The following is a 23,244-nucleotide window of genomic DNA, read 5'->3' as shown; positions in this document are numbered from 1 at the left end:
CGATCGTTCGGTGCTTCCACAGTAGGTAACCAGGGGCCCGCGTATCACTAGTTAAAGAGAGATCCCACACCGGCGTCGGCGTCTAATCAGCGCTATGGTAAACGGTGGAACAGCGTATTTGCGTCAACGTTGCGTTAAGCGGCAGCCATAGAGTCGACCTAGACGCCGAAACTCGTGATACACTGTCCCTAGTGGGATGGTCCTAAGAAAGAGTGATTTAGGCGGTGGTGTGGAGCGGCGCCGGGGCGGGCTGGAGGGGCAGGCCGGGCTGGGCAGGCGGCAGGGCGACGGCGAAGGCGAGGCGCTCGAGGCGGCGCTGCAGCGCGGCCAGGCGCGGCCAGCCCCGCACCAGCGGCTGCCGGGCGGCCAGCGCGCCCAGCGCCGCGTCCAGCGCCTCGTAGCGCAGCCGCCGCTCGCCCTCCGGGCACACCGACAGCTCCTGAGGACCGCCGATCATATTTAGGGCCAGATGCACCGACCACATTTGACAGACTGATCGACGTCAGCCGGCGCGCCACTATGAAACTTTCTATACTTACGTAAAAATTTAGCGAACTCTTTAACGATACGAACGGTTTGATGCGACCGACCCTTAGACGGCGCGCGAACTCGTATGCGATTTTAGTTACATTGAGGACTGTTGGTTACGTCCAATTCGACCGACCGATCAAAACCCGCAATGGTATGAAACTCGCATCGTCTAAATCGGGCTTTAGCGTCGGTTGCACCGAACCGTCTGTCACCGTTAAAGAGTTCGCTTGTATGGGAATTTTCATAGTTCTCAACTGAGTGATGTTGATCAGTCTATCAAGTGTGGTTGATCCAACTGGCCCTTACTCTATTGTCACATTTACGTCGCGATTAGTTTCGCCTCTTTACATTTATTCGTCCTTTAGATTTCGGGCGGATGTAGGCGGCGTGGTCCGAATCAAATAAACAAATGACAACATTTTTATTTCATTAGCGAAACTAACCCGAGTTTGAAACTTAACAAGTCGAACGTGGAGTTAGTAGGTAATTAACACAATATTATCGTTTCATAACAAATTTTGGCTTCATTAAATTAACACTACATCTCATTTACCTCCTCGATGAAATCCAAGTCGTCGTCTTCACCGGTTTGTGCCAATTGTTTTTTGAGCGCCTGAAACACGGGACGGTATCAAAAACGGGTAACTCGAATACAAATTGACAAGACGATGCGGCGTATAATACATAGCCTTGTCAACTTGTTCTTTTCATATTAAAATAAAGAAATGGAAACGCAGCAGTATGAATGCTGGTAATAAATTTGCAAAACAACTACAGCTATTTATATTGTTATTTACACACACAGGTTTGTTATTTACATCCCACCAATTTATTTAACTTGTCTTTTAATACACCTAAACGATTTATTTACAGGATTCAGTGTTTATTTACAATAAGTGCAAACCCGGGTCGTCGCGGTAAAGCGAGTGAGTCACTGTGTTCTGTCCTATATGCAGTTAGTATTGTATACTTACATGAAAAACACATTCATACCATAAATAATAATTACAATGTTATTCATAAATTAACGTGTTTCAATTAGTGAATATTTATCGATTGATAGAATTAATTATGTAGCTTTGTAATAAAATAGCGTACATAAATAGCACAATAAGTTAATTAACACATAATGTAATTACAATAAACCTGGTATAAAAATGTGTTGAGCTTGGTTATATGTGTAGTTGTAAAATCGTTTGCATGAAAGGTTATTTTGTTTTCAATGAATTATCAACAAGTTTGAATGACCACTCACCATCACAACTATCACTTTCATTCTTAGCCCAATGTAGCGAGCTGCATAAGTGCATACCTACATTATTAATGGATTTTTTCATAAAGTGGGTATGCATTTTTGCAGTTTGATGTACAGTTAGCTGCAGAGAAAATTGACCCCGCTTGCATTAAAGTGCTAAGCGAATAGTATTGCTAACTGTACATTTGTTATAAAATGTTAGTGTTAAAATACAGTGAATGCTTGTTAGTGTAAACAACGGAAACATAGATAGGTGTAGTAATAAGTAGATATCAAGAAATAAACCAACACTTTCAAAATCAACACGAATGACCCAATAAGATCGAGTGATCAAACAAATAACCCTTCAAAAGCTTCAAATACAATCGATTATACACGGTGGCTAAAAAATATCTGCATTCCCGTTGCCATGAGGTTTTGGGATTATACTGAGCAACTTTTACTATGGGACCAACCCAGAAATCACAAAAAAAAATCCTGCCATAGAAAATGGATGAAACAGCCAAATTTTCGGGGATGGTCCTAAAGGAAAAGTTACTCAGTATAATCCCAAAACCTCCTTGGCAACGGGAATGTAGTTTTATTTTAGCCACCGTGTACAGTGCGTAATAAAGGAGAGAACACGGTGACTTGTGCTTCTAAAAGCGGTGAGGCGAACCAGCGTATGAAGAATATTAACCTGTACGTCTTATTCTTGACTCGAGATCGCCAAGCAGGGCCTGAATGGTGTAAATACCTGTTTCACATTAAACCAGTTAACGGCACTAACATTACTGTTTGGTGCAGGAATGCTGCTTAACATAGATTGCTGTTCAATAAACTTGTGTGAGGAATTTATTACTGTTTGATATTTTTAGACATGGATTAGGTACGGTCATGAAATGAAATTTACGCCGCGAAGTAATGTACAAAATGTATGTCGGTAAACAAAAACGTTTATGCAAAATTTATATTTTAATTAGGGAATGCAAATCGGTTATTTTTTGTATGGAAATAACCGCGGTTTCGGTTAATAACCGATTATTTCCATACAAAAAATAACCGATTTGCATTCCCTAATTTTAATGTAGACTTTCATAAATCATTAAGTACAAAAATGTTCTTGTATCTTTATCCACGCTGTGCCGAAGTTGTTATCAGAAAATATAGGTACACTACGAACTTCATAATTAATTATTATTTAAATAACTATAGCAAATAAGTAACGCTTATCGCCGTATCAATAGAAATGACCAAGTTATAAGAATCCAAAAAGATAGTGTCTAATTTTGTAGCATAGACCGAAAATATGTAACGTTATTTTCAACATCTTTAAATATACGAAAAACCCAAAACACACGAGAATAACTTTAGATTCTTTAAATATTACGGATTCCTGGATTGTGTGTCAATCGAAAAGTAAGATTTACTTATTATAAAAGTCCAAAAGGAGCAAGCTTATGTGAATATTGTGATTTTCAACTACTTTAAATATACAAAAAAACACACACGAGAATAACCTTAGAATCTTTAAATATTACGGATTCCTGGATTGTATGTCAATCGAAAAGTAAGATCTACTTATTATAAAAGTCCAAAAGGAATAAGCTTATCAGAATTTTGTGATTTTCAACAACATTAAATATACGAATAGTCTCAAAACACACGAGAATAACTTTAGAATCTTTACATATGTATTACGGATTCCTGGATTGTATGTCAATCGAAAAGTAAGATTGGCTAATTATAAAAGTCCAAAAGGAGTAAGTAAGTAAGCTAGTGTAGTGTGTAGGTACTCACTTCTACGGACTGGCGGTACTGTTCCATCATGTTCTTGCTGGCGTCCAGCTCGGCCAGCTTCTTCACCACCACGTCCGCCACGCTCTTCTCCGTCACGTCTATCTTGTCTCTGGAAGCACCGTTTACTAACGACTTTAGTTACATATATTAAGAATTTTAATTAGTATAAGATAGATATGTATATTGTCATGTTATTTTCTCGAACTCCCCATCGGCATACAAACCTCCTCAAGGTTTTGCCCACGATGGGTCTTGTAATAATAATGTACGTTATTTGTGACGTCCCACGGGCAAAGGTACCTTATGGCGGGTATGGAGTTATGCATACCCCAGTAATCTACAATAAATAAGCTATCGATAAAACAAAAGATCAACCTTCTAAGTTGCGTAGTTACAGATATATGATTTTTTGAAAATAATGTTGTGAAATGAGCAACTTTACGATAGAGAAGTTTTAAGTTTAGCCGCCTAAAAAACTATGTTCCTGAAGTAAGTTACACAGTTGACTACAAATAATAATACCTTATATATCTGAGATTTAAAAAATGTTGCGACTTGTTCTGTAATGCAAATAGAAACCTTTGATATCGACTGATTTATGTGTATACTAACCAATCTCTTGAAAATAAAGTTTTATTTCATTTTCACGATTGATTGCAATGAGCTCTCAAGATTTAAATTGTATCTATTAGAAAACGACAGTGAGAGACAGTTTAAGCAAAAAACAATACCGATTTAGAGGTGAAAATGTATTTTCTGACTTTTTCATATAAAATCAGAAAATTGAATATATTTACTTTTAATGTAACACACAATCAATTTTTCTGAGCACATATGAAAGAAATTCTGTCATTAAAATGAAATAAATCCTAAAACCCCAACTAAATACTATATTTAACCCCTTATGCCACTTTAAACTTACATGACAATTACAGTATTTGCTCCATACATTTACGAAAAGGTACCTTATGGAAATAAATCTAATAATACATCACTACAAAACATCAATCACATTGAAGTTTATCTTTTATGAATAGAAAATATTAATTTACATTAAACTGCCACAAATTTAATTAGTTCTTCGTCATAATAATCTTAAAAAAGACCAATAATTTGTATGTAATGAAAAGGTACCTTGTGGTTAAGTTACATGATGAGGCATGATGATGATGGAACAGTTAGGATAAACTAATAATATTTTGGGGTAAAGATGGTATAAATAGTCTATTTCTTATCAATAATATATATTGGTTGCCATTGAAGACAAGCGGCATTGAGGTTCAATGACCTCAGATATTCCATAAGGTAATGCGTCGGGTATTGGCATTTTTCAGCAAACCAATGGCTGATTTATTGCATGCGACCAAACCAAATGAAGATTATACTAGTTAAGAAAGACTTGACGAGAGTAACTTTGGTATAATAGCAGGCTACTTGGATTTGTAATGTCGGTCGATGTACGGTTATAATATTTGCTAGGCGCCCCAACCAGAACTGAAATTATCAAATTAGTTTTGCAGAATGCTAATACAGTCCTCTACCAAACTTCTTTTCCCGTATTGACTAGTTTTTTTGGGAATTTTCAATCTTTTTTCCATAAGGTACCTTTTCGACTAAACTCTGAGACGACATTACTAGGCTTATAACTAACTTATAACAAAAATAAAAACAGGTAAACAAACGTTACGCATTAAGGTTTCAGATCACACAATAAAAAAAAATTGAGCATTTTTTCACCTCTTTACAAAACATTTCATATCTCCGAAACTAGAAACCCTCATAAGGTACCTTTTCCCGTGGAACGTCACATTTAGCTTATTGTTCAATAAATTAAAAAAAAAAAACTAATAGTTTAGTTCACCATCCCTCTAACCCGGATTAACCCGGTTAAACCTGGAGTTACCATGGTTACCAGTACATTGAATAATTTTACGGTTTGGACTCACTTGTTTTAAGTTACTTGTGCGACATGTTTCGGAGAGCCTACCTCTCGTTTCTCAAGCACTAACAGTGCGAGCAGCGTTCACGACGGCCGCGTATCGCGTACATTAAAACAAGTGAGTCTAAACCGTAAAATTATTCAATGTTAGTATGTCTCACAACAGTTTAAATACGGTTACCAGTACAATTAGACACTGGTTTAACTGGTTAACCCCAGGTCAGTGGGATGGTGCGAGTGGGGCTTAGAGGTTTTGCCGATGGCTGTAATGATTGTATTGTAAGCATATACTCCCGAGCTTACAGGGGTTGTAATTCCTGTTAATTTTTTAAAACGTTCAAGCTGATCATAGGACTAAGGTTTCAACATCACACAAGGGAACACAAATCGTCGGGTTTACGTAGCGTGATATTTGATCCTGATTATTTATACCCGCGTACAAATTGTAACACCTCTAGCTGGGAAATGGTATTTACAATGTTATTTATGTAATGTAGGTGTGCATTAGCGGATCAGGTATTTTAGCTAATTTTGAATGATGTCTAACGCCTATTAGTGCATTTAAGATTAGCTCTGTAAAATACCGTATTGTTGTTTATTTGCTGTATTTGTAGAGACTCGCGAATGTGGTTCGCTGTCCGATGCTTTTTTGTTTTCGTAAAGTAAGCCTCCAAACAAATATTATTCAATCATTACTTTTGGTATAGTATATAACATAAAGACGTATACTTAGTCGGGTTTCCTACGTTCCATATTTGTAAGTTAACTTGATTTGCCAGATGGTCCAATTGTTGTATTGATGTAGATAAAAGATAGGTCCAAACAAGGAGTTGGTTACGAGCAATGGCTCCTGTGAAGCCCAAGGTTGTGAGTTCAGTCCATTTTGAGACGCCCTAGCCACTTGTTAAGTTTATACTTGTTGCAGTAGGTATCGCTGTGAGTACCTTTTGAATAAATATCATTTTTAAACAGGCAATGGAGATTTTAACCGCCCACAGCGGAGTCCAAGTTCCCCGGCTGTGTTTTTATTAGTTAATAACTTGAAACAAACAGTAACTCACTTGAGCGCCTGCGCGAGCCTCATGGAGTCGGCGTCATCGGTGACGGCGGCGGCCGCGGCGGCCAGGCGCAGCGCTCTCAGCAGTTCGCTCAGGCGGTTGTCCAGCGCCAGCACGCGCTCCAGCAGCGTGCCGCGCTCCGCGTCCTCGGCCTCGGAGCGGTGGCGCTGCGCGATGGCGGCCGAGAGGTTGCGCAGCGAGTCCCGCTCGGAGGTGGAGTCGGGGTCGCAGGACTCGCGCTCCGGCGACAGCTCCTCGCCGCTCCACGCGCCGCCCGCCTCCGCACCCGACCACCATTCCTCTGCGCATTCTGTACATCATAACGAAAAGTTAGCTATTTTAACACAACATGCTCATCCGTAGATTTGCACGATGTACGAAGGAAGTGAAGCTTACACTATTTTAAGCGTTTTGTACATCCTTCTACTCGTGCAGTCTATGGGTGAAACATACGAAGCGCGTTTACAACACGCTTCGTATACAGTACAATAATATCTTCAGGATGTTGTTAAAGCTGCCTCGTCACTGCAGTGCGTCAGGCATGTTTGCCGAGGAGCACACGGATGGCTTCCATGCCATCAGACGCAAGAGGGTAGCCTCTTTGCTGCGACGAGTGAGAGACAGTAATAACAACATCCTGAGGATGGTGGCTGGACGCCTCGACTGTCCAATATTAAAATATTGGGTCAGTATTGTGACGGGTAGGGCATAGCATTCTTTAATTATGTATTCACACATATTTACTAACATGTAGTTTTTTAAGTTTAGATATAAGTAGACTAACACAAATATGGCTTGTAAAAAAAAATCTGAAATAAACAATTTTTATTTTTTTAAAAGCGCAGCCTGTACCGAGCGTCACGTCGCACTTAAAAAATGTCGAGACATCTTTAGACAAAATATTACGCTCCGTCGGGAATGATCCTAATAGATGCCAAACGATCGTTCCGATAGGGTAATAAACCGAGCTGTCTACAAGGATGCGGCTAAAGTCGATATTGCTTATCGATGAATTACGCTTGCTCGATGAAACAGAAGTATACATCTGCATTTATTATTGTACCGATAGATTCATTAATATTTTAGAACCGTCTGGTAATAAATTTGCAAGGTGACAGTGATACCGACAGTTCCAACGACGAAAACTTTATTGTTTAAGTTTTTATTCATTGATATTTATTATGTTATTTCTTTTTATGGTATTTATTACAAAGTTATAAATTATTAGCATATTTTTTTAATATAATGAGTTCAAAACTAACATAACCAATTATTATTATAAATACCACTATCGATAATCTGCGAAGATTGCGACATGCATCCCTACAAACAGGTAGTAAAAGGGGCGGGGCCGGCCTAAAGATTTATGGCCTCATCGGAACGATCCTTTGGCGTCTACAAATTGTAGTCGACGAGGGTAGCTCTGCTTACCGGGGTCGGTGACGAGGCACGGTTCGGTCTCGGAGTCGAGCAGGTCGGCGGAGTTGTCGTTGTCGTCGGAGACGCGCGAGCGGTCGTCGTCGGCCGCGGCCGCGGGCGGCGGCGCGGAGCGGAGCGCCTTCGCCACGGCCGTCAGCAGCCCGCCGCGCTCCTCGTCCGGTGACAACGCTTCTCCGCTATCGCTGCGGCTGGACATTAATATAGATATGTATTGCTATTGTAAGCTTAATGGATATGAAAAGTAATAAGGCCTCCAGTGCCAGAGGCAAATGCATTCAGCATAAATCTTATTTGATTTTATTTATTAGGCACACAAAGCAGATAACATTTATTACATGAAATATTTTTTTCAGTACAGGTTTCGGTTGGAAATGCCATCCAAAGCATGTATGCACAACATGAAACAAATATTAGAGCCAATAATTATTTATACCACGTCGGTGGAAAATACGAGTAAGTACATGGGCCCATCTGATTTGTTGACGTGTATGTGATTTTTATACATTCAAATAATTTCCTATAAGTTTTAGGGACTGTGAGTGTGTAATCCTTGGTACCTGAAGGCGTCGTTATGGTAGACCTGCGGCTCTAGCGCGTGCCTAGGCAAGGCGTAAGCTCTGGCCACCGCGTCGGTGAGTCTTGCCAGCCGCCGCGACAGCGCGTCTAGCGCATGCGCGGCGCCGCCGCCGGAGCGCGCGCGCGCCGCTGCGCCCAGGGCCTCTTGTCGCCGCTGCTCGCACATGCGCACGAGTTGTCGGCATTCTGCGCGTCTGTACAATACAATATAAATTAGTTATTTCTAATACAAGTGTGAAAAGCAAGCAATGCCAAACGAAAGGGAATATTGTAAAGCACGAACAATACACGCGAATTAGTGGTTTAGGTACACTTAGAAAGTTTCGTAAAAATTGCCCTTGCACATATATTAGTAAAATACAAGATATTGAGCTAAGTTACCAAACTAATGGAATTCAGGGATTATGCGAAAAATTGGTCACAAAGTGAAATTTAGCAAAGATTTAGAGCATAGAAAAAAAAGAAACTTTATTTATTTTTCGATAAGATTAAATTAATGACATGTTCGTGACATTTTATGAGTTAAGGGGGCTAGCTGCGCTTCTATTATATGTATGTTTGTATACAGCATACAAATATGTATGCAGGGGTGCTAAGCTAATAGTATTCATCATCAGAGTAACTAAAATAGAAAATGTTACCGTCGCTCAAGGTCCTTGTTAGCGCGCGCGAGTTCTGCCTCCGCTTCGCGCAGGGAATCTCCCAGGGCGCCGGTCTCGGCGGCCAGGAAATCCTGCATTTCCGCCGCCTCGCGTTCGGCTTCGGCCAGGCGCGCCTCCAGGACGCGGGCGGACTCGCGCGCCGAACATGCCTCCTGTGTACAAAAATTACACCATTAACAATATAACATCAAAAATACATACATTACCAACTAAAATCCAGCTAGTTTGTAATCTTATTTATTCATTAGTTAAAATCAGCTTAGTACTTATAGAGAATGTTCAACAGACCGCCATGGAATGACTGCTACGAATGATACAACCCACTAGAAAAACTTTAATGCTAACTTGAGATTACATTAATTAAAAATAATTTTAACGGAAAAAAATATAAACGGCTCGCGTCAACTTCGGTAGCTACTATGTGGCCCTTAGCTGCTAAAACGTTGCCGACCGCTGGCATAGATGATTGAAACACCCCTACTATAATATTTATGATGATATTCACAGACAGATAGTGTACTGTCTCTTCGGTAGATTACATCTCATTTGATTAATAGACGTAGCAGACATAATGAATAAACCAGCCACAATAAAAGAAAGAGATATAAATAAAGAACAACAAGCTTTATTAGCGCCACCATTTTCTTACACGCTTCCGCGTTGAATTTGATTACATTATTTTCCCTATAGGGTTCTTTTTTTTACGAATTTACAAGTCCAGCAAGTCAACATTTTAAAGTGTTTACACCGGTTTATTTTAGCATTTCTGTACAGAAAAAATGGTAATCCAACTCCATATTTATGTAAACCATTTTGGGCTGTAAGCCCCTGTAGTTAGCCTTATAATTGTGTGTCATTTCAACTCCCAGACACAAAATTATGATTTTAACTTAATAATGGCTCACGCACGGATAAACGCTTAAATTATGATCTTACACGATTAAGTGTTTTTGTATCCGCAAATAAGCGCTTATTTTTTCCACAACTCTGCTCATGACCTCCGTAAAAACATTCTGACCTCTACAACCCGTTTAATACTAATTTATAGCATGTAAGTCAACGAGTTCGTGTAAGGTAAACAAGCTTATAATGGCAACAAGTTTCGAAGCTAAGTGCATCGTATGTTTCGACGAGTCATGACTCAGCCGAGACACTCGAAATCACTTGGCATACTCGCAAATGACTGATAGTTGTTGTTATACTGACTGACTGTAAAAGAAGGCTGTAAACATATCGCATCCTTGATTTTATAATTTCAAGTGTGGTATCTTTTGAAATGGTAGGTATATAGTTAGATACTGCACGGAACACTGATGGATAATTTTAAACTGTCGATGTCATACTGTCACAGCGGTCAGTTTTATGACAAATGGTTCGACATTATAGAATGACAAGGTCTTGTTCATTGAAATAAATGCACCATACGGAAATTGTCATCATCAAAATTATCTGATCTCTGAAAGTACCATGACATTCCTGACAATAAAATGAAAAACGTATTCATAATGTCACTACTTCACTAGGTAGCTAGTGACATTATGAATACGTTTTTCATTTTATTTGAACCTTGCAGTTTGTTAAAGCATAAACAAATATTGTTTATTATGACGCTCGCACCAGTCACGCTACTCATAACAAAAACGTAACAATAAACAACGATAAAAACCTTGACCGTGTTTTAAACGATAGGCTAAATCAAACTATGTACCTGACATTTCCATCTTGAAATATCGATATCACCAGTTACGATCGGAATTTATAAACGTTCTTCAACTTAGCTGCAATGATATCCATTGCTTAGATTTGCGATAAAGTCTATCTAACGGCTGCGTACCTAGGTGCTAGTACCAAGTCAGCCGTGGAGCTAAAGCTTGCGCGACATTAACGTACGGTTCGGACCGGGCTGGTAGAAAGTCGCGAAAATGTAAAATTGCAATCATTATTCCCGGCTAGCGTATTCCCGTGGTAAATCGCGCAAATTTTTAAGTTCAGCTTGTGTAACCGCTTTAGGGATAACTTAATAAATTAAATATCCTCAAATTATTTTCCTCCCGGTTAATCGAATTGAGTTGGTAATTGTTCTATTCATTATCCTGGAAACAATTCATCATTCAATACTACGCAAAAGTGCGTAGAGGTCGTCACTAGCATAATTACAGGGCCTACCGCGAAACACGAAAATCGAAAGTTCGGTTTCTGCCTCTCTGTGACTCTTGCCTTGCCTGTTCGACCGATAGAGAGGCCGAAATTTAGATTTTCGCGTTTCGCGGTAGGCCACCTGTAAACAAACCGCCTTGATGCATCAAAAAACTCTTTAAGGCCTAGTCTTCTATACTTACGTGATGGAGACGGTCGCAGTGGTCGCATAGCGCGTCGATGTCACCGCGCCGCCAGCTCGCTCGCCGTGCGGAGCTGCTCTTCTAGGGCCCGCAGTCAACCTTCGGCAGCTGCCCTTGCGCCTGGGTGGACAACAATTCTGGGTCTATTTTGGGTGGAAAACTTACGTGATGCAGGCGGTCGCAGTGGTCGCGCAGCGCGTCGATGTCGCCGCGCTGCCGCGCCGCCAGCTCGCCCGCCGCGCGGAGCTGCTCTTCCAGAGCCCGCAGGCATCCCTCGGCACCCGCACCCGCGCCTGGATATACAATTCGTTATAGCCAATTATTCATATATAAATTCAACAACACAAGGAGGAGGCCAATTAAAACTTAGATTTTGACATCATAATGATGTCATTCAGTTATCATTCGTACGTGCACCTCGCTCGCTAAATCTACGGGCAAGTACGAGCGAAATGCACGCGCGATATGTCATTTGTAGATATCAAAAAGTATGTTCGAATTTACCTCCAGGTTTAAATTAGTCTAAGATAGCCTTACGTTTGTTAATGTCAAAACAAGGGCATAACTGTTTTAATATTTTTTAAATTGAAATATGTCGAGTCAGCAAACAAAGCGCTCTCATATCTCATATCAACGTTTATTTACGTAAGTAAGTAGATAGGTATAAAACCTGTCTTGCTTATTTTGAAACAAAGTTGTCTACATTTTATGGTTGAATTTCAATTTCGCTAAAAGACGGACTAGACAAAGGTCTTGATGGAAATCACTGTACCCTCCCCCTCTATATATCTAAATAAATAAATATCCCCTTAATAAACTACTCGTAATATTTGGCCTCGTAATCGTCTAGTTAACAGTTAGGACCCCTCGAAGTGGACCGCGGAAACCTAGATCCTTTAATGAGTAATGCTTATTTTGGACTCTGTTTTATTTTATTATTACCTATTTCATGAAATAAAGATTTTATTACTGAGAGTATTATTTATTATGTTATTAAAGAACATTTTCAGGAATATTTTATTAAGTTATTGTCGCAGCATATTCAACGTGTTCTAAGGTAAAATATAAATGGTATTGCTAAAAATATTAGAATGGTATGGTATGCAGTATATAAAATATTAGGAAAGTTATATATTCTTGATAAAATGAATTTAAAAATTTAGTTGGTAAAAACCTGCCACGCCTATTAAGCCTCCGGGATAACATATAAGTAGCATTCCTGGGCTATGCCCGCTTACACCCTAACTTTTCAAGATTATAAATTAACTACCAGCTTCTTGCGAAGATGCTACTCATATGCCCGATGCAGGATTGGAGGCTCTTAGTCCAGTCAACAAGGTTAGTCGGAACACCTACCCTAACTTGTTAGCCAGACGGGCTTTTACCAACACTTCGGAACTTATGCGTATCTAGATGACTATGAAGAGAAGTGCCAAATATTCATCAGTCATCAAAATTAATCTTTTTTACATTCAAAAGCTAAGGGATATTAATCCCATTTCCATTCCCCAAACTAAAATATAAGCTGCATTTCTGGTCTCTTAGTAGTATAAACAAAGTACTAAATTTACTATGAAACTGAAAACGAACTATGAATGTCAAAATGAGTATTATTTCACTCAAAGTATCCTCTGGTTTACTCTTGTCTGCCAAAGGTCCCCTAAAACAGCTATTCTTTGATATTCCATCTCAGAATAGACTGCATTTCCTAGCAACTCAATTTGATATTTTAGAATTTGTTTTATAAATACCTTGGAAACCTGATTATGTTACTCAGTACTTCATCTCTACTCCAGACGACCAGAATTTTAATAGAATAAGATGGAGAATACCCTTTTACCCAGATAAATTATAAGTTCATTAGCAGTAACAGTTAACTCCGCATAATTTTATAATGAAGAAACCATATTCGAAGGTTTTAAACGAGGAAAAATATCAACCGTTTCAATCTTTGACCCTAAATCTCTAAAGAAACCCTAATTCCCTAGTAATAGTGTGCGATTCTACCCTATTAACCCTATCCTCTGTCCCTACTTTAGTATAACCAAAGCACAGTTCGTACTTACCATCGACCCTGGTACTTTGGAATATACGCAAGTGTGTCCCTATTAGATGCAAGCTAAGCATTCGGCGAGTGACTCCGAGATTGCAACCTATCAACTCGAGTTATTGCCCCCCTCCATGGCGTTTTGCACAAAGGCAGGGAAGCAACATGGATAGGACAGGTCCCTATTGTGTATATAATTGGTATAAATAAATATATTTAAAATACAAAGCCTTCGAATACTGTAGATTTCAAGCAAGCCCAGGTTACCCCGGATGACGCACACGTGACGTCCTTGCTATTTATCTACAGTTGGACATCGAAAAGCTAGGGAGGGAGACGTTTTAAGTCTGCTATGTTGATAAAAAGCAGACCCCAAGACAACCCTCATCTTGGAACAAAATAGACCTCCTTCCATCCGCTGTTTGTCACCGTTAGGATAGCAGATGAAAGGCTAGACTAAACTGTATGTCTAGGCACTGATTTGGTTTTGAATCATATGAAAAATAAAAATTAGGAGTTTTCAGATTTAGGACAAGTAAACACTTTCCAAACAACTACATTTCTATTGAAAATCTCCTATAGAAAACCATTAGTAAAATGGGCACACTCTAACCAAAGAAGCTTAAGTTTCAACAAAACGGAAACATATTTCCGCCATGCCAAAACAAAGACACAATTCCAAGTGCTACTCTATGAGATTTGGGACTTGCGTCTTAATCTCGATAAAGCCCAGCGACTCAGAAAAAATTGGACAGAGTATCCCCACCCCTCACCAATAATCTCCGCGTATTATACAAAAACCAAAGTCAGTTGTCGGTCCGGACGCTAGTAAAAGACTCCCTCGCGTCCTTCCCCATCAATCCTTTTATACTATTACCCATGTCGTCACTGAAGACAACCCATTGTTCTCGGACATTCCATCTGTCGTCAGTGAAGACAAAATTGACCTTGGCGAGCGCAACCCATTGACCTCAGACATTCCTTTTGTCGTCAGTGAAGACAAAATTGACCTTGGCGAGTGCAACCCATTGTCCTCAGACATTCCATTTGTCGTCAGTGAAGACAAACCATCGTCCCATATTATACCCACTTACTTTACCGAAACATAAGTCTTACATACTTTACTTAAAGCTTATTTTTGGTTGGATAATTTAATAAAGCCGTTTAATGCCGATTCTTGACATGCTTCGCATGTAGTCCCTATGCCTTATACTTTAAGATTTACTCTTGATTAACCATGATGATTTTAATCTGAGCCACCTATGAATCTCTTACGTAACTACTTAAACCTTATATCCTACATGTTAAGGTCCATATTCTAATAATAAAATGCTGATGAGGGTAGTTTTAAATTGTATTTACGCACGCGCAAGCACAACGAAAAGTACGTTTGAGTCAACATTTTTCCCTTTATGATTCCAAATATTGCGTTCATACTGAAGTATTTCATGTTTACCTTTATAATAATGTTTTTTAAACATATATAAGAAAATAATTATTTAATTATTGTAACCTTTTATCTACCTCACGCTTTTTGAGTTTTACGGTTTAAAACAATACCTAAATGGCTCCTCGCCCATACCTGTCAAAGTCAACGTAAACAACCTTTCTTACTGTCAAATGTTTTCGTAAACAAATCCTTGTCGTTATTTTGTTTTTACTAAGTCAATTAGCTATTAATTTTATTGTGGATACATGTGATAAAGACTGGACTATGAAATCAAGTGCTTTTAGCTACCTAAGTTGTTTAGAAGTTCAATCAAAATCGCGAACGTAAACACACGGCCGACAAGAAAGCTCCCGAAAGCTTTCCTTCACCGCTAAAATGTAAGTTTTATATTGATAATTAAGCTTAATACTATGTAATAGGCATATGGCCAGTCACATCACCAGTGACGCTTTACTTTGTATTAACGGATTAATAAAGTTAGAGTACTCTTTCACTTAAATCTCAAGTGTCAAGGAACTTTCTATAGGCAATCTGTCCTTGACAATATCAAAGGACGCACAAGGTTACCTTGAATAAATATTAAAAGGTTTACCTAATTCAAGCTTAAATGATTACAATGTTCTCTCCATTTAATTTTGTTTTATATATATGACGCCTAAGTTCTCCATTTTTTTGCTAGCTGCAACACGGGCTTTTTATCAGCAATACTCCAAGGTAGGTATGTATTTTAAGTAGAATCGATATGCAAAATGACATACTGTACACAGAATCATTTCATGCTTTCTTTCCTACTAGACTAGAACATAAGCAACCAAATTTCCAGTTAAACCTTGTAACAATTGCAAGATGACACGCAGGCATTGTAGTCGCATGTGAGCCTTTCACTTAATCGGCGCCGAACGGTTTGGAAACAAATCGTGTCTAGATTTACGGACCTCGGTGGCCTTTGGTTGGTCATGCAGACTGTTACGACCGGCTAAAGCATTAAAACGGCTTAAGAAAAAAATCAGGGCATTAAGAGCCAACAGGAGTGGTCATTTCTCCATACAAACGTACTCCTCGTTTTTCTCCGTGGTTTTTGAAGCTAGAGCAATGATTTTTTCAACACAGATTAATATTGTCAATATCTGTGTCGGACCGTTTTGCTTTTTTTGATATTTTTGTTTTTTAAGGCGCTAGAGCCCTTCAAAAATGGCCAAAATGGCCTAATTAACTATGCCGCGATGAGAGGCGTGACATTCAAAACTGATATCAATTAGCCAAAAAAGCAAAACGGTCCGAAACAGATAATTTCATAATCATTTAGATTTCCAAATTTGGTTACGATTGGTTAAGTTTTGGAGGAGGAAACAGAGGAGTACGAAACCTCGATTTTTGAGATTTTTACGCAGGATTTTTCGCCTTGTCCTTATCGCACTACTTTTAGGTGCCGCTTCCGTTAGCGAGACGGGTATATTTACCTAAAATATTTAAAACTCAGCTCCTGTTTCGTCTTAATATAAACGGTGCCTAACAAATCACACACTGCATTGATCCAGCGGCAAAAATAGCTATCTGCACACAATGCACTGTTGATACAGATCAGGTCGTTGTTGTTTTGAGCACGTCTCTCTTAATCATCTAAATACTTTATCCTTTACCTACTGTGCAATGTGCATGTCGAATTAAAGTTTGTTCATAGTATAACCTCAGATAACCAAAGAGAACGAGAGGTAGCGCTTTTAATCTCTAGCCGATCAGAAAAGCATTGCAAATTTTGATATGATTGACTAAGAATCAAAATACCATCAAAATACAATGGAATGAAGGCTTCTGGAAGATGCTAATGGCATTGTTCATCTGTCTATCAAATCTAACATTCAATACCCTTGACAAGCGTTTGTGCCTAACATTTGTGTTCATTAGAAATAGTTTTTTGCGGGTAAACAGGCCGACTGTTTATTCACCGGCCCCAGCGAGCTCTAGGAGCCTTTGCAAGTTCCTCTAACTCAAATCGGCGCTCCCGCTCCTCTGCCACCGCCTCTAAGCGGTTAGCTAGAGATAGATCTCTGATTTATTCCACTCACCAGCCCCAGCAAGCTCCAGCAGCCGCTGCGAGTTCCTCTCCAGCTCCGCAATAGCGGCGAGTCTGGCGGCTCGTTCGGCGGCCAGTTGCGCCTCGGCGTGCTGTCGGCGCTCGCGCTCCTCCGCCGCCGCCGCCTCGGCCGCCGCCGCCGCCGCCGCCAGCCGCGTCGTCTCCGTGTCGCGCGCGCTCGCCTGCACGCCGCGGTGACACCGGGATATCTCGCGGCTACTGTAATAACCAAGTATATTAGGATACACGCCAATAAATTTTGCCGCTGAAGTGCGATTCTAGAAAATAACATTGCGGAAAATAACGTTTCGAATAACGGGCGTCTTTCCTTCGGGAAAACATATTGACGATTTGGGTACATTTTGCTAAACTAATGCTTTCATCGTATAGTCACAGATATTTAAAATATTATTTATTTTATAAGAAGTAGAATGTTTGAATACCTATGCCAATAAAGGATACATCAAAAAAAATAAGACTAAAGTTTATTCATTTTTTATGATGTCCACAGAAAAAAACACATAGTATACAAAAGTTTTATATACCCGGGTGTATAGTTTCCGCAGTCAGTAGAAAATAAAGAAAAAACCGGGCAAGTGCGAGTCGGACTCGCGCACGAAGGGTTCCGTACCATAATGCAAAAAAAAACAAAAAAAAGCAAAAAGAAAACGGTCACCCAACCAAGTACTGACCCCTCCCGACGTTGCTTAACTTTGGTCAAAAATCACGTTTGTTGTATGGGAGCCCCATTTAAATCTTTATTTTATTCTGTTTTTAGTATTTGTTGTTATAGCGGCAACAGAAATACATCATCTGTGAAAATTTCAACTGTCTAGCTATCACGGTTCGTGAGATACAGCCTGGTGACAGACGGACGGACGGACGGACGGACAGCGAAGTCTTAGTAATAGGGTCCCGTTTTACCCTTTGGGTACGGAACCCTAAAAACGGACTATAATTTAACTAAATATATTGGCAATGTTGTTTAATTGGCTCGTACCTATTGTGTTTTTGCATTGCCTGCTATTTATATCATAAAATAGATGTATATCATAAGGATATTACGATTCACGTTAGTTAGGTAGTGAATATGAATAAGCAGATGTGTTTCCAATGAATGACTATTACGATACGATATGGTGGAACAGAAAAGTCATTACGTATTTATTAAGTATTGTCGCAATCTACATATTTATTAATTCTTGATCATAATTGTATACAGTGTAAAGGTCTTACCATTCAATATTAGGCGTTATTCCGGCTAAAGCCGATTCCACGTCAGTTCCTAGTAGCACAGTTTGGCAATTCTTCTCCGCGTAGATCCTCACGCGCGCCTTGGTCGTGGAGCGCGTGGAGACGGACCGCGTGATGGTGGGCCGCCTGGACGTCGGTGGTGTGACGTCGTGTTTGGGCGAACCGTCCGGTTCGCCGTTTTCACGCCTCCTACGCGGCAACGTTCCATATTTGTCGGCGGCTACACGCGTCGCGCTAGAGTCCGTCGGGGTCGTCAGCCGCGGTCCGTTTGAAGGCCATCTCTTCTCCTCGCTAGGGGAGTTAGGCGTTCGGCATCGTGCTGTTGAAGTCTTGGTTGGTTTCGCTCGTAATGCGGGACTCTCGCGGACGAGGTTCGGCAGTTCACCGGTGGGACGGATTCGCGGCTTCGGCGTGAGAGGCCGCGGTTTCTCGGGCGGAGTCGGTTTCTCTCTACTTCTGGCGCGTTCTCTGGTTGCTAGGTTGGGGCCGCGGGGCGCCGTGACGGGACGAGGAGTGGAGGCGCCGAGCGGTGAGCTGCGTTTCGGCTCGGTGACGGTAACGTTGACCCTGCGGCGGGGCCGCGGCGGCGCGCCGGCGACCGAAGAGCTCTCCGAGCCGCAGCCCGACCCACATGAGACAACACTGGAAGCACAAGACCGGGAGCCACCGCCGCTGCTAAGTGCTCGGCCACATCCTTCGACACCGCTGTCGCTTCCCGCCGCGCCTATGACTAACTCATCACCAGCCGGTAGGCTGTCTAAATCACCCAAAGAACGAGCGTCATCATTCACTTCGCACGGCTCGTGGTCCACTAATGATTCTGTCGTCACATTTTTGTTGCAGTCGTCTACGGAATCCAAACCGACCCCGCTCTCATCATTAGTGAGGGTAGCGCTGCCGCTGGTAGCGAGCCCGTCGCTGCCGGTGGACACCTCGCGCTGGCCGGGGCTCTCTTCATTCGTCTGAACCTCGACCAAGGGCGGGTCTTGGTCCTCGACAGCGCTTTTTGTACTGTCTTCTTCCATGCTTACCGCTAATTCACATGATCTGTAACAATACACAAATAGGTTAATAAAGAATGAAGGCGAGTAATCAAGAGACAACGGAATTGTGCATTGTCTCAGCGCCCCGGGGGCGCGACCGAATACTGTTTCGCGCCCCAGGGGACGCTACCGCCTGCCATTGTCCCGCCATCGCTCGTGATCCAATCTAGCCGTATTAATGTTCAACTAGGCAAACCTAATTCAAATCACTTATTGGTAGCAATTACGTTACAACTAGTTACAAGTCCATTAAGATAAAATTCAATTAGGATTATCTGTTATGACTTTTGCGATATAAAAAGATATCGTAAATATAGCGTGAGTATTATAATTATTTCGTGTACAGCTTACATAAATAAGAAATGGCTTATTGCATTTAGTTATTACCAGCCAATGACGCTCGTGTCAACAAAGCACGTTTTATGGCTTCGTTTTGCAATATCATCAAAGCCGTGAGATACTTGTTCTACTACCTACTACACGTAATAACCTATTTAAATGAATACACACACATAACGACTTTTTATTTATCTACCATCAGTCTATATGGTATACCTACTTCTAGTAGGTATTGGAATATCGAAAACTCAAGTAACAGTAAATGGCGTTGTAAGATCAAGTTTATTATCTATTTACCTAAATATTCCGTAACAATACAAATGACTACTTTATTGAAATACGAGATACCACTCCCTCATCTCTCCCGTGGGCGTCGTACTAGTACTAACGCTAAATAGGTTAACTATAATGTATATTAGGTACTCATGCCTAAATAATAACGAACATTACTTAAGTATTCTGTTTCTATTAATTTTAGTATCAGATATTTTGAGTTGAAATTAGGTATCTTAAAACACGTTATAAATTTAGCGGCAATTTTACAACTTTTCTCAACTACAACTATACTTTCACAGTCACCGTAAAATTATAATATTCACAGGCCTATCACCAAGTCAAGCACTTTTAACAGGCGACTGAACCAATCAATATTCCAAATAGTCAACAACAAAACATTCCTAATAATTGTTCGTAGAGCCGTAAAAAGATGGTTATTGTCTAGAATGTCAAGTGGTGAAATCAGTAACAATGAGCAAAACCTATCGACGTATTGCAGCGTTTCTCCGAGTGGAGCACAATGCAGCGTTCCCATGGCTGAAGGCTGCCCGCAAGCGGCCTCGTCTGCTATTCATATTTTACATCAGCGATCTGCTATTTAACATTTAGCGTACCGTGGGGTACACGGTTAACTATTCACAAACAGGTAGAGACCTAAATACATTTTTGCAGTACTTCAGGCCTATTTAAGCCCTGAGTTTCGCAACATGTCTTTTTTTCTTATCATCACACCACTTGAATCATGTGAACACCACAAAGTGTAAAACACTTGACAATTTTGTGCAACCGACAATCGACGTTTACATTTTAATCTTGATTAAGTAAATATCTAGCCATTTAATCTGTAGGTATTGCTGAGAAACCGATAACATCAATAGCGACAGAAGAGCCCTCGTATTTGTGTTATGATTGTGACGACTTATCCTTCCAACTTTGTGATAAAGCGACTAAAGTGGCATTGTCCTTAAAGCGAAGACATGTTCAAATACATCGAATTGAGATAGAACATACATGTACTAAGGCTAGGGGGGCAGGTCATCGCACTACAAGAGCCGTAATACTGCCTATTCAAATATGAGCTTCGTAATAGCATCACCCACTCGGAGGTCTACTATTCAATTCGTCATGGTTGCGAGCGCCGGCGAGCCGTCTGCGCACCCACACGGTATTAATCATATGGTTATTTTTAATAGCGATAGCGATACAATGTGGCTCTGTTGTGGCGGTCATTAATTTAACTTAGAAAGGCCACGGCGAAGGTCTCAAGCTGACGCCGCCGGTCACGCTTCATGTACAAACTCATCGAGAATAGTTGACACTTTCGGAAAATTATACGCCTCGTTGAAATATCTCTAGAAAGGCATCCCCGGAACATGCCGGCGATGGAGGAGAAAATTGCTCGCGTTAATGAAAAAATGCCACCAAAAGGCTTAATTACCGTCTATGAGCTCTCAAGCTAACTAACCATAACGCAAACTTTCGAAGCAATAGTAGCAATACGAAAATACGAATAAAGTGGCACCACCACAATAAATAGATACATGCGTTACCACAGTATCATTGTGGTTTACCAGATATATATTTCAGTACTTTATTACCTGCTTTCGTCTGATCCGGTAACTTATGCAGAATGCTACTGCGATTTCTACCACAACTTTCTTGGAGAAACAAACCACATTGGGCATTCAAAGTAAGTTATTTTTTATCTACTTAGTATTCTATAAAGGTGAATTGCATTTACTGCTAAAATATTCCCGACATGTTTTTTTTTTTAGTTGCGAATCTGAAGTAAACATGGTTAACATTTACCTAACTGATTTTTGTACCTAGTACTGACCTAAAATATACATTGATTAAGACGCAGAGACGTAGTTAAATTTATTATAGCACTAATACCCGAGGCAATTTACTTTGTGTTGTTTAAATTATCGTAATCTAATCTAAATGGACTCATAATTTTATCAACGCCGGCGGCTACATTTCGGATAATAAAAGAAAGTTACCTACTGTTAAGTTACTGGGCACATTTGCAACACATACTCCTTCAAGCATTTGGCGAGTTTCCATCTGTCGCCATCGGTTTTCAAGTAACGCCAAACTATTGCAGCACACATCTAGGTTAATGTACAATTGTACGTCATATAAATAAAACAACGAATTGCATCTAAAACGCCATTCGCATTCGTCACAGGCATTTTAGTTACACAAACTCGCATTATGTTCTAGATTATCTACGTTTTACTTACCTTACAGACGTGTTTTGTTCTATTAGCTTCCATACGATACGAACAATATTTATATATTTACGAATCCAAATATTTATCCTTCCCTTTTCAGATGAAAGTCGAGGCTCAAGACCTACGTGGAAAAAAAATAACCCCAGAGCTTCTTGTGATGTTTAAAACAAAAAAGCTCGGTGAATGAATAGGATTAGTCCAAATTAACGTTGGGTGGCAAACGGTGATTTTATTTTATTAACATGTTTTCATGCTTCTTGTTTGACTAAAAGTGCATTGATGTAACAAAATTGTATTTTTATGAACATATGGTCAAGAAACGTTTGAATGTTTCTTCCAAAAATGTTTGTTCCCGTAAGTAGGTAATATACTCGTAAGTACGTACAAATGTCTGTAATATTTTGCGAAATATGCACACACACAAAAAAAGTACACTACCTTAAGTAAATGATGTTATAAAACGTAAATAGATGAGATGCATTTTGTAAACAACAATTAAAATGTTCGTAGCGCGGGGCGGCTATAATTTGGTTGGAATTTTATAGTGAACAAAAACTTCATATTGCGCAGTGAGAAAATGATCACGAAGCGTCTAAGCTCTAGCTTAAGCTGTAATCACTTAAAATGTAGAGGTAATATCGATAATCATCAACAAAACTTGCAAGAACTAGTCTTGATTGATGGCAACAAAAACTAGCAACGATAACTTAAAATATTTGAACATTTATTCTCCGAGTCGGAAGTGTCGGAGCATTCACTATTATCGGCATCACCAGATCGTAAAAAGTTCAGTGCACAAGTTTTTCTAAACTCTGATCTCATACACTGGCATTTATTACCGAGCGAGAAACATTCGTGCAATTAAACCGTCACGCTACAAGAAATAAGCTTTTATCAAATCGTAAGTCGAATGAAGTATTGTTCCTATGATACCTAAACCTAGCA

The 23,244-nt window shown here is 40.0% G+C and overlaps 1 protein-coding gene across 4 annotated transcripts in view; it reads right to left on the bottom strand.

Annotated features, from left to right (window-relative positions):
• Positions 1-202: 202 nt before the first annotated feature.
• Positions 203-23,244, bottom strand: part of LOC134665401 (plectin) — a 56,697-nt gene continuing 33,655 nt past the window's right edge. For 2 of the 4 annotated variants that reach the window (XM_063522350.1, XM_063522349.1), the window contains exons 2-11: positions 18,387-19,451; positions 17,143-17,369; positions 11,745-11,872; positions 9,220-9,392; positions 8,560-8,772; positions 7,994-8,190; positions 6,566-6,872; positions 3,566-3,674; positions 1,085-1,144; positions 203-439 (exon numbers count right to left, since the gene is read on the bottom strand). In XM_063522350.1, the coding sequence (XP_063378420.1) occupies positions 218-439; positions 1,085-1,144; positions 3,566-3,674; positions 6,566-6,872; positions 7,994-8,190; positions 8,560-8,772; positions 9,220-9,392; positions 11,745-11,872; positions 17,143-17,369; positions 18,387-19,429 (2,679 nt within the window). In that variant the 5' untranslated portion in view covers positions 19,430-19,451 and the 3' untranslated portion in view covers positions 203-217. Of the gene's footprint in view, positions 440-1,084; positions 1,145-2,465; positions 2,523-3,565; positions 3,675-6,565; positions 6,873-7,993; positions 8,191-8,559; positions 8,773-9,219; positions 9,393-11,744; positions 11,873-17,142; positions 17,370-18,386; positions 19,452-23,244 lie in introns of all 4 variants that reach the window. The other 2 variants (XM_063522351.1, XR_010098370.1) reach the window with 2 other exon arrangements.

This window comes from Cydia fagiglandana, chromosome 6, assembly GCF_963556715.1.
Source record: "Cydia fagiglandana chromosome 6, ilCydFagi1.1, whole genome shotgun sequence".
Classification (NCBI taxonomy): Eukaryota; Metazoa; Arthropoda; class Insecta; order Lepidoptera; family Tortricidae; genus Cydia; species Cydia fagiglandana.
The sequence above is the reverse complement of the archived record's forward strand: the minus strand, read 5'-3'. Positions and strand labels throughout refer to the sequence as shown.